The following is a 14,964-nucleotide window of genomic DNA, read 5'->3' on the forward strand; positions in this document are numbered from 1 at the left end:
AATGACCTTTCACTCCCTTTCCTTCCTTTCTCCCATACTACCTCCCCAATTCAAGTCCTTAGTAGTCTAGGAGTTCAGAAGCCGCGTACCCAATCTGTCTAAAGACTCTACTACCCACCCAAACCAACCCCTTTCACCGACGTCTCTTTCCAGAGGATCTCTACTTTCTTTCCTCCCATTTTCAAAAGAATAAAATACTCTGTCAATACCCTGAACTCTAACTTTCACTTTTTTACTCTCTAGCCTCCCCGTGCTCCCTCCAGTGTCATCGAGTGGTGCACTCCACACATGGCACACTCTTCCCCACGTGACTCCGGCCATGTGCTCCTCTCACCTTTTCCCCCAGTGGTAAGGATTTGGGAGTCTATCTGTCCTCTAACTAAAGTGCCTCTGCACCCACAACGGCTCCGCTACTTCTGAGCTCTTCCATAGAACGTGAAATTCTGAGTCTAGGAAGCAGCAGTTGAGACACCAATGGGACACCTCCACAGCCTACCAGAGTGCCTGGTTTGAGTCTGGCTTCACTTTTAATCCAGCTTCCTGTTAATGCCCACCATATGAAGGTATCATATGATGGCAACAAGTACTTGGGTCCCTGCCACCCACATGGGAGACCTGGATTGAGTTCCTGGCTCTTGGCCTTGATCTGGCCCAGTCCTGGCTATTATAAACATTTTGAGGAATGAGCTAGCTAATGGAAAATCCTTCTCTCTGCCTGTAAAATAAAATGAAAATAAATAAACATTTTAAAAGAAGAATAACTGGATGTGACTCCTTGGGCTTCTCTAAGGTTGCACTCCCCTTTATCCATCAGTGGTGTGAGTGCACCTGTAATTTTCTGAAGCCCTTAAAGGCAGCGATGCTCATTCATTTCATGATCCAGAGGCACCCACAGCAGGCACCTACTAAACATTTGCCAAACAAGTTAACCCAATACCTTCAACTGCTCCTGCCCCCAAACTGTAAATTTCTCACTATCCACAAGCTGAGGCCAAATCCTTTTCATTACTTATAGATTTCACATGAAATAATATAAGGTAAAAAGTTAAAAATTAACTAAAATCTTGCTGGAGGTTACCAGCATATGTGCTGCAGTAACAGTTACATATGGGTCAAGGGAGAAGGCTGGAACCAGTATGGGTAGAGGGAATAAAGTTTTATATCCTTGTGTGAGTAACAGTTACGAGAGTTTATCTTAATATAATTCATTAAGTCATAAGTTTATTTTGTGCAATTTTCTGTGACTGTTTTCTAATATGATTTAAGTGTATCAATCTAATTGTAAAGGGGTAATAGAAACTGGCAACTTACCAAAACAGAACTCAGCCTTTGGCCTTAGCTTAGTTGCATCGCTAACCTAAGAAGAAAAAGAGAGATGAGTTACTCCTTCCTATGCTACTATAATCAATCTCAAATACTGTACAAACTCCCACATTTAGTTTCCTAATAATCACACATGTAGCACATGTGTGTGATTATTACCTTCAAAGGTAACTGATAAAGAATAGCAGATTAAATACAGGATCTATGTCTCAATTTTTCGAAACTTAAGAAAAACAATACTTCCGTGCTTTCCTTAAGCAAACTTGTTCTTTCTTCAAAAGAAGTTGTGAAGAGGATGAAAGTAAGCCTTAGGCTTTATGGCACATATTAAGAACTTTTAGTTTAACACAACCCCCAAGGCCCTCAATGAATACAGAAACTATAAATCCTCTCAAATTGCCTACTTCTCAGTTAACTGTGAACTGCAAGTGAAAATGGTGGTGGGCAAAGAGAAGACTGTGTATAAAATTCAAAATCAAGAAGGCATAGGCTATGAAGGAAATCAAAATGGTATCTAATCTCCTCTTGAAAAGGAAATACCTTGGGATAATGAGGCCACTTTATTAAATACAACACATAGATCATCCTAGAAGGACAAGCAACTAGCCAACTTGGTTGTTGCTATCCCTTTAATTAAAGTAGTTCTCGAAAGCCCATTCACACTATTGTCATGTTGTTGTCCAGTGACAGAACTCACAACTAAAGCATCTGCTGTGTACCTTCACAAGGAATTCTATATCTGGGGTTCCTGAATGATCTCAGCTACAAATTCACAACTGAGTCACACTGAAGTTTGCTTCAGGAATAAATTCTGAGAAAAAAAACTTGATATATCTAAAATAGAATTCAAACTGCAATTCAAACTCCAGTGAGCTGTAGGAGAGACAAAAGCTAACAGAACTACACAGAAGAATGAATTGTTATGATTTATTTATTTATTTCAGGGCCAGCGCCGTGGCGCAGTAGGTTAATCCTCCATCTGCAGTGCCAGCCTCCCATATGGGTGCCGGTTCTAGTCCTGGCTGCTCCACTTCCAAGCCAGCTCTCTGCTATGGCCTGGGAAAGTAATAAAAGACGGCCCAAGTGCTTGGGCCCCTGCACCTGCGTGGGAGACTAGAAAGAAGCTCCTGGCTCCTGGCTTCGGATTGGCGCAGCTCCAGCCATCTGGGGAGTGAACCAGAGAAAGGAAGACCTTTCTGTCTCTTCCTCTCACTGTCTTGTAACTCTACCTCTCACATAAATAAATAAAATCTTAAAAAAAGAGATTTATTTATTTATTTGAAAGTCAGAGTTACACAGAGAGAGAAAAAGAGAGATCGATCTTCCATCCACTGGTTCACTCCCCAAATGACCTCAATGGCTGGGGCTGGGCCAGGCCAAAGCCAGGAATCAGGAGTTTCTTCTGGATCTTGGGAGCAGGGTCCCAAGCACTTGGGCCATCCTCTGCTGCTTTCTCAGCCAGGAATCCATATGGTATGCCAGCAGCAGGCGGCAGCTTTACCTGCTACACCAGAGTGCGGGCCCCATAATTACATTTTAAAAGGAGAGTAATGGAGCAGGGGAAAGGAGCTGGCTGACCAGTCATCCTGCCTGTTTCACTAAGTTAACACGCTTTCTTTCAAGAAAGAACTCTCAACTTCAAAAAGACCAACAACTGAACAGATACAGGCAGATGGGTAATCTATCAATTGCTTATTCCAATAAAATAGGCCATCCCACATCACTGTGTTCAAAGTTCTACTTGTTCTATGGGCAATCAAGCAAAATGGGAGTCCAAAGTTTATTTTACAATGGAATTATGTGCTTCCTAATAATACTCTCTAGAGAACTGAAGCTGAAAGCTATCTAAAGCATTTTTTAAATGTCTTAATTTATAAAAACTTTTGAGGTGCATACTTAAACAATATCTATCTTTTGTAAACTTACGAAATTTGACTTTTAACAGAAAATATTTTCTTTTAAATATGCAATCTTCACTGTTCAGAGACTAATTTTTGGGAAGGACTCAACAATAATCACTATTATAATACTAATAACAAAGTATTTTATGCATAAAAGAGCGTATCATCTTCTACACAGAGGTACATGTGCAGTAGATTCTATTGAAGTAATCTACTTTTGCCAATCAACCCCAAGATATACACAGTCATGTACACATATAAGTAACATTGCATTATTTTCTGCATTGCATACTTAAAGTTATCACAAATTTTTATAGCTTTTATGTAAAATATAACAAAACCCACAAGCTAGCAGCTTGGTGTCTCAGTTTCCAAAGCACTAATAAAACAAGGCAAAAAGCTACCTGATCAATATAAAATTTTGGAAAATAAAAGAAAAATAGCATTGCAAAAATGTCAGAAAAAAATGGTGGAAACAAAGTAAAAAGAGGGAAAAATCATCCTTTCAACATGAAGATGGTTCACATTTCCCTCAAAATAAAACAAAGAAACAAAATGCCAAAGGCAATGGGATTCAGAAGTTGGAAAAAGTCTAAATGAACATAATACGGACTTAGAAAAGTCCTCTCCAGAATTTCTCAAGACAAAATCTAATCCTTCACTGATGTATCCCTTTTCTGCTATTCACACATCTAATTATAAAAGAAAATGCTCATTTGTCATATACTTTATAGAAAACTAGAAGTGAGGCATTTGAAAGTTCCCAACACAAAGAAATGACAAATGGTCAAGGAAAGGAAAATGTGAATTAGCTTGATTTGATCACTACACATTGCAATTAAGAATTCTCACACTGCACCCCATAAATATGTACAATTATCATGGACCAACTTTCACACACATCTTATCAGTATAAAGAACTTCCTATGCATAATAATCAGATGCTGTTTTCACGATAGGAACCTGAACTCCCTCTCCTTTTCAAAGAGATTTCAATTCATACACGAATATAAAACAATGTAAAAAGACTACCTTTGAAATGTAGGTAAGTTTAATGGCTCCAACACATGATGATCCAGAAGGTAGGTTCTGGAAAGAAATTATTAATAAACAATTACTATCCAATATTATAAATTTATTTCATTATATAGTAGTCTATAGATACTAAAAAATTTAAGAAATTATGTTTTTAAATGTCACATTTTACAAATCAACTTTTTTCAGTTCAAGCATTTACTAGCTCTGAAACTGTCAATAACTTGGATAACAAAACTGAACTGTACTCCATTAAAATACATTCTATAACTAAAATGTTACTTTTATTATTGTAGATAAACTAATATTCATTTTCTTGAGCTTAAAAAGCTATAAACCAGATCAGATTTTGTTCCTGAAAGCAATACTTTACTGAGTATTTCTATATAAATGGCTGAAGGATAAAGAATATTCAGAATTCCCAGTTTTTATGGACTAGTATGACTGCTGTCGGTTCCACTGGAAAAACTATGTCTCAAAATTTGTTACTTGACAATGAACAAGAAATAATTCATTAATATGACATTGAAGACAAAAATAAAAAGCCATTTATTATTTATGCATTCCTGAACTCATTATGTCAAATACTTTTCTAAGTCTCTTCAAATTCACTTCCTAGTACATCTGCTTAATTATTTAATTCTCCATCACTACCAGTCTCCTCAACAAAACACAAAAAGCCCCAAAGTGATCCCTAGTAATGCACTGGAATGGATTTTAAACTAATAGAGGCAAAGAAGGTAGTACACTAAGAGGAAGAAGTAGCTCCTCAAGAGCAAGTGAATCAAACTATTTTTTTTTATTCACAGGGTTATGATCAATATAACTACATTTCTGCACCCTAACATAAGCAGTTAGATGGAGTCACATGAAACTGTCACTTTTCAGTAATGCAAAAGTTGTATATTGAACATTTCAAATTATTCAACCTAATCTTAGCAATACATATTACTAAAGTTTTAATAAATAGGTACTATCTTGACTTTAACAGATCAGTAGCTGTACCAGAAAGCACATGTGAAGACATAGAAAAGTTCAGGAACTCAAATAACAAATGTTTTACTACTTTTTTTAATCTGAAATGTCTTACACTCAAAAGTGACATAAAGTTGGTATTAACAGCTAATACACCAGTTGGCAGAATCAAGACTATAAAAGATTCTTATAAACTGGAAAATGAAGATAAAAGCAGTAAGGAAAAAACAGGTTTAAAAATTTGCCCTATATCTAGAAAAACCAACGTACTAATTATAGTAGACAGGTCTGGCTTTAAAAAAGTTCATGTAAAAAAGACCACAAACTTCAGCAGTACCCTCTCTGCTGTGGCCTAAGGAAACGACTCTCCAAACAAGCCATACGCTCTCTGGATGTCTGTGCCACACTATACACTGAGCACTGGAATACCGGCTTCCACATCTCTAGGCCATACTTCCTAGTCAATTTCAAATGATACTATTTCCATGAAAACGTCAACTCCCACTGCTAGCTATAATTACTCTCTTCTAATATATTCTAAGTCTATAATTTCATTCAGTGTAACAAGTATATTCTACTTTTTACATTTAGTTCTCTTAAGTGGGAAGTACTGATAATAGGAGGAATTATGAGAACAATCCTTTATATATGAAAATAGAAAAATAGCCAAATAAGGAGTTTTAACTAAAATTCAGGAGAAACCATATATAAGTGAACAGTATGTGAAGAGGGAGAACAAAAGCAGAATAGTGCAATGGCTCCTGAGAACAGGAACTGGAACCTAGTATGTGGTAACTAAGGGAATCAGGAAGAACTACCTTGGGAAACCAGAGTTTGTGAGGTGACTGTGCTCAAATAAAGACAGTCGTTAAAAAGAGGAATATGATTTTTTAATTTATTTATTTTTGAAAGGCAGTGTGACAGAGAGAGAAGGAGAGGCAGAGACAAAGATATCTTCCATCCACTTGTTTACTTCCCAAGTGCCCACAAAAGCCAGGGCTGGGCCAGGCCAATGCCCAGAACCTGGAACTTCAACCAAGTCTCCAAATAATGAGGCCATAACCCATTGCTTCCCCAGGCACGTTAGTCAGGAGCTAAAGCAGAAGCAGAAAAGCCAGCACTCAGATAGCAGATGTAGGCATCACACGTGGTAGCTTAACTTGCTGTGCCACAATGCTGGACCCTATTTATTTATTTTTAAAAGTAAACATGAATTTTGATTTCTGCAGACCTGTTGTTTCTCTCACTGACTCTGGACAAATAAACACAGGTAATAATCATGTAGTGGCACAGCTAGGTGGTTACCACCCAGGAAAGTTGGTTACACCCAGAGACAAGGCAGTAGAACAGGCTCTCAACGAGCTCCACAAGGGCAGCAAGAGTAGACAATTCCTACAAGACAAGTCCCATACAAATTATCCTCCAAAAGTTGAAAGGTTATCTGTGAATAATGGACTGGACATATTTTATAGAGAATCAGAGGCAAAAGTAGGATTCATGGGTAGAAAACATAAGGAACTAGATTTTGGCTCACAGAAAAAAATTACAACTGAAGTTGCCCCAAATACAAGAAATACTTCTTAGTAATGTGTATTTCAAATAAGAACCAAAATAAAGCCCAGGGATAGATGAGTTTCTTACATGAAGTGGGAGATGAATTAATACTAAGGTTTCTTATAATTCCAATTCCATTTAAACATATATATATATATATAGCATACATGATCTTATCTAACCTAGTGAAGAATACTGGACTAGTTATCAGAGGATCTACTTCCTGCTCTGTGAGACATAATGGAACCTCCTACAAGTCCATGCTCTTACATCGCTCACCTGCACAAACACATCAGACAGAAGTCTGTTCGTGCTTTACATACACATCTCCATGTTAAACCTTTTTTTAAACAATTTTTATTTGAAATAAAGAGTTTCACAAGTAGATAAAGTTTAAAAATACTTGACATGTGATCTCTAATCTTAGGGCCATCAAAAATCATAAAACTAGGATTCTGGCTTTTAATTTATGACATTTATTCCAGTGATTTGCAAGGCAAAAAAAAAAAAAAAAGCAAGAGCACTCAGTTCATGGATGTCCTCACAAAGACACTCAAGTCTAACAAGATGAAAAACCTACATACTCACATGTGCAAAAGTATCAAGTAGCTCATCAAAACCTAACAGTCTGTATCCTAAATATAATATCAAATCCAAATGAGTTAAGAACTTTCTATCAGAGATAGCATTTCCCTCTCAACAAAGGAAAAATACACATCCAGACATGAGTTTATCGAAACGCAGTTTCACCCTCCAAAATTCAAAGACACTGGGATTGGGAAGCAGGGCAGGGAGAATACAGCCAGAGGAAGTGAATCTAAATATACAGTACATGGTTTAAGAAGACAATCCTGGCCGACGCCGTGGCTCAACAGGCTAATCCTCCGCCTTGCGGTGCCGGCACACCGGGTTCTAGTCCCGGTCGGGGCGCCGGATTCTGTCCCAGTTGTCCCTCTTCCAGGCCAGCTCTCTGCTATGGCCCGGGAGTGCAGTGGAGGATGGCCCAAGTGCTTGGGCCCTGCACCCCATGGGAGACCAGGAGAAGCACCTGGCTCCTGGCTTCGGATCAGCGCGGTGCACCGGCCGCAGCGTGCCGGCCGCGGTGGCCATTGGAGGGTGAACCAACGGCAAAGGAAGACCTTTCTCTCTGTCTCTCTCACTGTCCACTCTGCAAAAAGACAATCCTAAAACTTGTATAGTATGTCAAACACTTTAACAAATAAAACTCTCATATGCTCTTAAAAGGTAATCCTTCAGAGTTTACAAACCTGTGGATTATCCATGTACCATACAAAACTATCTTCTCTGGTATCCAGTATGAAGTACCTTCGAAGAAATTTCCCACTGTTTTCATTTTCTTCAATGTCGAGAAAACCACAGATGCGATTCTGACGATCTGCATAAGGCATCTCTGGGCTTGAACATTACACTGTAAAATAAAAACATCACTAGTAAGCTCCCTACGAAGAAGCACAGTGCTCCTCAGTGAACCTTAAGATCAAGTTTGCACTATGGTAAGAGTGTGTTCCTCTTCCCAACATTAGGTAGAGCGAATTAACATGAATTCACACCAATTCGAAGAATAAGCGAGAATCACTTTTGAAATTAGGTTTATAATGAGTGGTTACTAAAGGTAACTACTCACTGAGACAGGGACAAAGGGGAGCTACTCACCTCAGGTGAACAATTTACTTTCTCCCTAACATAAACCCAGTCAGATTAGATATCCAAATTTCAATTTCCTCACTTACCAATCAAGGTAATCTTTCAGACTGCTTCGGAATAACCCACAAAATAACAACTAATGATTACTGATCACTTCCTGTATGCTAGTTTCTGTGGAAGCTCTTCTCTATGCAAAATCTCATTTAATCTTCACAACAACCCTATGAGAAGGCATCACTGCCCCCACTTCCCAGGTGAGGAATTTAGCACTGAAGTGACTCACCAAGATTACAGAACTAGCAAGGAAAGAATGAAAACATGAACACAGATTCAAGAGTTCAAATCCTAAGGTCTACACCATCCTGTCTCTCTAAAACCCTTTGAACTATTAAAACTGAAGTAAACAGAATAAATTAAGCTAACATAATGGAAAGAGATATTATGCACCTTCTGAGAGAAGACACATCATCTATGAAGTGAACATATAAAAACACTTTTATCTAAATCTGATCAAGTTACTAGATTTCCCCTACATCCAACTACCAATTTAGAGCTAACACAGAACACAGAGGCCAATATTAAACTACACCACAGGACTCAGTCAGCAAAGTCAGGCTGTGGGAAATAAAAGAACAACCCAGTTTCTCCAGCCAACAAATTAGTATAGAAGAAAAAAATACCAACTTACATGGTATTGCCATGATAGACATAGACCAAGTGAAGAGAATTGAAAGCCCAGAAATAAATCCATATATTCATGGACAACTGATTTTCAATAGGGTATTAACACCATTCAATGGGGGAAAGGAATGAAGTACTAATAGATGTTATAATCTGAACAAGCCTCAAAAATATGCCAAGTGGAAAAAGCCAGTAACAAGTCAAACACTATATGACCCTATTTATATGAAAGACGTAGAATAGATAAATCCAGAAAAACAGAAATTAAGACTGGTGTTTGCCAGGAGAGGGTGAAATAGGGAATGACTACTTAGTAGATATGGATGAGGAAACGTGGTTGCACAACATCGTGAATATATTAAATGCCACCAAATTCTATATATTAGAATGGCTAATAATGGCTAATCAGCTAATTTCACTTCAATTTAAACAAAATTAACCTAAGGGATACTTTACTGTTACTTACTATGCAGTTTCTACAGTGACAATATTTATCTCAGTTCTTAGTTTCTTAGTTTGAAACAGCAGACCAGATAAATTATCTACTTGAAAAGACTCGGTCTTGGAATGGTCACTCTGGGGGAAGTCAGCTGCCCCACAGGAAAGAAGTCTAACTACCTGGAGACTGCCATGTTCTATAAATGCAGCCAGTCCCATGGAGAAGCAGTGCGGAGAGGGGTGATCAGCCCACATCCACCTACCTATCCCAGCCATCTCAGCAGAGTGAGTGAACAGATTATCTCAACCACGAAGCCCAAGCCAGTCTTCAGATGGCTCTGGCCCTGCTGCTGCCAGACTACAACTGCACAAGAGATCCCGGAAGGGCACTACCTAGATAGGCTCTACCCAGATGGGCCCAGCCAATTCAGTAAATAGTAAGCAAAGCAATAGTAAGTAAATAAATTGCTGCCACACACACACACACACATACACTTTGAAACACATACTACATAAATACAATACCAAGTATCTCTCATCTGAAATGATTGGAAACAGAAGTATTTCAACTTTTGGAGTTTTTCCTATTTTGGAATATCTGCATAGGCTTTACTGGCTGAGCATCCTAATCCAAAATTCTGAAATCTGATATTTTTAATTCACACTTTTGACCAAAGAAACATATCTGAGCTCAAAAAGTTTCTGATTTCAGAGTATTTCAGATTTTGAAATTTTGGGGTTAAGAATACTGAAACTGGGGCCTGTACTGTGGCACAATGGGTTAAAGACCTGGCCTGCAGTGCAGCCATCCCATATGGGCACTGGTTTGAGTCCCAGCTGCTCCACTTCCAATCCAGTTCCCTGCTAATGCACCTGAGAAAGCATTAGGGGATGGCCCAAGCTCATGGGCCCCTGCACCCAGAGGAGGCTCCTGGCTCCTTCACCAGGATCACCCAGCTTCAGCTGCTGCTGCCACTTGGAGAGTGAACCAGTGGATGGAAGACCTCTCTGTAACTCTTTCAAATAAATAAAATAAATCTTAACAACAACAACAAAATACTCAAACTATATAAAGTACTCATGGAATTTTATAAACATTATTTTTTGGTTTAATACTAGAGATATTACCACTGGATAGCTATTCAAAAATTAAAACATTTTTAAGTAAATCACAGATGAAAGAAATCAAGAGAGAAATTAGAAAGCAGGGTTAACTGATAACTTTTAAAAAGTCAAAATCTGGAGCCAGAGTTGTGGCAGTTAGTTAAGCTGTCATCTGAGACACTAACATCCCTACGACAGCTGGTTCAAGTCTTGGCTGCTCCACTTCTGATCCAATCTGGCTTCTTGCTGATACGCCTGGGAAAGCAATGGAAGATAGCCCAAGTACCTGGGCCCCTGCCACCCACATGGGAGACCTAGCTAGAGTTCTAGGTTCCTGCCTTTGGCCTGGCCCAGCCCTGGTCATTGCAGCCATTTGGGGAGTAAACCAGTAGGTGGAAGATCGATCTATCTATCTCCTTCTCCCCTCCGCCTTTCTCTGCAACTGTACCTTTCAAATAAATAAATTTTTTAAAAGTCAAAATCTGTGGATGCAGCCAAGGAAATTTTTATAAGGAAATTTATAGCTCTGAAATGCTCTTATTAGCAAGACAGGTCTAAAGTCAATGACATAAATCTCCTTAAAAAACTAGAAAAAGGTGACTTGTGTTGCACTCTAGTGGGTAAAGCCGTTGCCTGCGCCACTGGCATCCCATATGGGCACCAATTCCTGTCCTGGTGCTCCATTTCCCATTCGGCTCCCTGCTAATGTGCCTGAGAAAGCAACAGAAGATGGCCCAAGTACTTGGATTCCTGGACCTACACAGGAGGCCAGGAAGAAGCTCCTGGCTCCTGGCCTCGGATCAGCCCAGCTGCATCTGTCTGTTGTGGCCACCTGGGGAGAGAACCAGCAGAAGATCAATCTCTCTCCTTCCTCTTTCTCTGCAACTCTGCCTTTCAAGTAAATAAACCTTGGGGGGAAAAAAAAAGCTAGAAAAAAAAAAGTAAACCTAAAGTAGGAATAAATATTAGAAAATAATTTAATGAAATAGAAAACAAATAAAGTTAGCCAAAGTCAAAAGCTACATCAAAAAGATCAACAAAATTGATATATCTATAGCTATGTGGACAATATAAAAGAAAGAAGACAAATTATCAATACTAGGAATTACAAAAAGGATATCACTGCACACCCTACAGTGGATGATGATAATAATACAGGGCTTATTAGCATTGTGGCATAGCAGGTTAAGACTCTGTCTGACGCTGGCATCCCATACAGGCGCCTATTCAAGTTTGGGCTGCTCCACTTTTGATCCAACTCCCTGCTAATGTGCCAGTGAAAGAAGTGGAAGACTGGCCCAAGTATTTGGTCCTCTGCCACCACATGAGAACCCCAAATGAAGCTCCTGGCTTCAGCCTGGCCCAGTGCTGGCTGTTACAGCGATCTGGGGAGTGAACCAGCGGATGAAGATTGATCTCTCTCTCTCTCTAGCTCTGAGTTTCAAAATAGATAAGAATAGGAGCCGGCACTGTGGCGTACCAGGTAAAGCCGCCACCTACAGTACCGGCATCCCATATGGGCGCCAGCTCAAGTTCTGGCCGTTCCACTTCCAATCCAGCTCTCTGCTATGGCCTGGGAAAGCAGAAGATGGCCCATGTCCTTGGGCCCCTGCACCCACTGGGAGACCCGGAAAAAGCTCCTAGCTCCTAGCTTTGTATTGGAGCAGCTTGGACCGTTTTGGCCATCTGGGGAGTGAACCAGCAGATGGAAGAATTCTCTCTCTGCCTCTCCTTTCTCTGTGTGTATCTGACTTTCAAATAAATAAATAAATCTTTAAAAAAAAAAAAAGTAAGAATAATATAGGGGCAGGTGCTGTGGTGTAGTGGGCTAAGCCTCCACCTGCAGTGTCGGCATCCCATATGGGCACTGGTTCTAATCCTGGCTGCTTCTCTTCTGATCAAGCTCTCTGCTGTGGCCTCGGAGAGTAGTAGAAGATGGCTCAAGTGCTTGGGCCCCTGCACCCACATGGGAGACCTGGAAGAAGCTCCTGGCTCCTGGTTTCAAATCAGCCCAGCTCCAGCCATTGCTGCCATCTGTGGAGTAAACCAGCCAATGGAAGATCTTTCTCTGTCTCTCCCTCTTTCTGTCTATAACTCTGCCTCTCAAGTAAATAAATAAAATCTTTAAAACTCCTTAAAAATATGTATCCTTAAAAAAGTATAATATAAAAAACTACGTAGCCGGCGCTGCAGCTCACTAGGCTAATCCTCCACCTGCGGCGCCGGCACCCCGGGTTCTAGTCCCAGTTGGGGCGTCAGATTCTGTCCCGGTTGCTCCTCTTCTAGTCCAGCTCTCTGCTGTGGCCCAGGAAGGCAGTGGAGGATGGCCCAGGTCCTTGGGCCCTGCACCCACATGGGAGACCAGGAAGAAGCACCTGGCTTCTGGCTTCGGATTGGTGTAGTGTGCCGGCCGCAGCGGCCACTTGGGGGGTGAACCAACAGAAAAAGGAAGACCTTTCTCTCTGTCTCTCTCTCTCTCACTGTCTAACTCTGCCTATCAAAAATAAACAAACAAACAAAAAAAAAAACCTATGCAAACAAATTTGACAACAGAGAGGAAAGGGACAAATTCTTTGAAAAAACTCACATGATAAGAAAATCTGAATTGCCCTGTACTAAAGCAGTGGAATTCATCACTAAAACCTTACCAAAATGAAAAGTGCAATCCAAAAATTTCATATGTAAACTGTATTCATCACTTAAGGAAAAGAAATAATAAACCCTCTGAGGAAATAAGAGAGCAGTTTCTAACATGTTTAATGAGACAAACATTACCCAAACACCAAAGTCTACCAAAAGTATTACCAAAAAAAAAAAAGAAAATACAATACCCCTCATAAACAAAGAAAGAAAAGTTCCTAACAGAATGTTATCAAATCAAATCCACCGTATATCACTGATTAATAATTATCCCAACGGGGCTGGCATTGTGAATACTGGGTTAAGCCACCACCTGCAACACTGGCATTCTATATGGGTACCAGTGCATGTCCTGGCTGCTCTACTTTCTTTCTTCTTTTTTTAAAAAAATATTTATTTATTTTATTTGAAAGGCAGAGTTACTGGGAGAGGGAGAGGGAAAGGGAGAGGGAGAGAGGGAGAGGGGGAGAGGGGGGGAGAGGGGGAGAGGGGGGAGAGAGAGAGAGAGAGAGAGAGAGGTCTTCCATCCACTTGTTCACTCCCTAGGTGGCTGCAATGGTCAGAGCCATGCAGATCTGAAGCCAGGAGCTTCTTCTGGGTCTCCCATGTGGGTACAAGGCCCCAAGGACTTGAGCCATCTTCTACTGCTTTCCCAGGCTGTAGCAGAAAGCTAAATTTGAAGTGGAGCAGCCAGGACTTGAACCAGTGCCCATATGGGATGCCAGCACTGTAGGCAGTGGCTTTACCCGCTATGCCACAGCGCCAGCCCCTGCTCCACTTCCAATCCAGCTCCCTGCTAATGTGCCTAGGAAAGCAGCAGATGACACAAGAAAATAGAGGAGAAAGTCTTTACGACCATGTGGGTACATGGAAATTTCTTAGGTAAGACACAAAAAGCCTGAATCATGTAATGATTGATATGTATCAACTTAATCAAAATGAAAAACTTGTCTTCTTCAAAAGACACCATTAAGAAACAAAAAGACAAGTCACACAATGGGAGAAAATATTGAATACACATGTATCTACCAAAAGCCTGAAATCCAAGAATAGCAGGTAATTATTGCAATTCGATAATAATTCAAACAGCCAAACGGGAAAATGGGTAAAAAACTTGAACAGGTAAATTGACAAAGAAGATATGAAAATAGTGAAAAGCACACACAAAAAAGATGCTCATCATCATTAGTCAGGAAAGTATTGCAAATAAAAAAACACGAGTAGAACAGTTAAAATCAACAAAATCACCTAGTAATACTAAATGCTGTCGGGGATGTGAAACAAATGACTTTTTACACATTGCTGGTAGGAAGCTAAAATGGTATACCAACTTTGGAAAATAAAAACAATTTGGGCAGTGTCTAATAAAGTTAAACATACCCTTACAATACAACCCAGAAATCCCATTCCTACGTATTTATTCAAATGAATTGAAGGCTTAATCTCACACAAAATTCTGCATGCAGATTTTTACAGAGGCATATTCACAACTGACAAGAAAAAACCAATCCCAATGTCCTTCAACTGCTGAATGAGTAAACAAACTGTGATACAATCAATACAATGGACTACTACTGGGCAACACAAAGGAATGAAATATTCATATACACAACAACATAGAAAATATCTCATATGTATTTTGCAAAGT

The 14,964-nt window shown here is 39.8% G+C and overlaps 1 protein-coding gene across 6 annotated transcripts in view; it reads right to left on the reverse strand.

Moving 5' to 3' along the window:
* The window catches only part of PLEKHA1 (pleckstrin homology domain containing A1), a 60,672-nt gene that overhangs the window by 34,444 nt on the left and 11,264 nt on the right, over window positions 1-14,964 (reverse strand). For 5 of the 6 annotated variants that reach the window (XM_062214167.1, XM_062214168.1, XM_062214165.1 and 2 more), the window contains exons 2-4: window positions 8,057-8,217; window positions 4,257-4,313; window positions 1,312-1,357 (exon numbers count right to left, since the gene is read on the reverse strand). In XM_062214167.1, the coding sequence (XP_062070151.1) occupies window positions 1,312-1,357; window positions 4,257-4,313; window positions 8,057-8,197 (244 nt within the window). In that variant the 5' untranslated portion in view covers window positions 8,198-8,217. Of the gene's footprint in view, window positions 1-1,311; window positions 1,358-4,256; window positions 4,314-8,056; window positions 8,218-14,964 lie in introns of those variants that run through there. The other variant, XM_062214171.1, reaches the window with a different exon arrangement.

This window comes from Lepus europaeus, chromosome 17 (genome assembly GCF_033115175.1).
Source record: "Lepus europaeus isolate LE1 chromosome 17, mLepTim1.pri, whole genome shotgun sequence".
Lineage (NCBI taxonomy): Eukaryota > Metazoa > Chordata > Mammalia > Lagomorpha > Leporidae > Lepus > Lepus europaeus.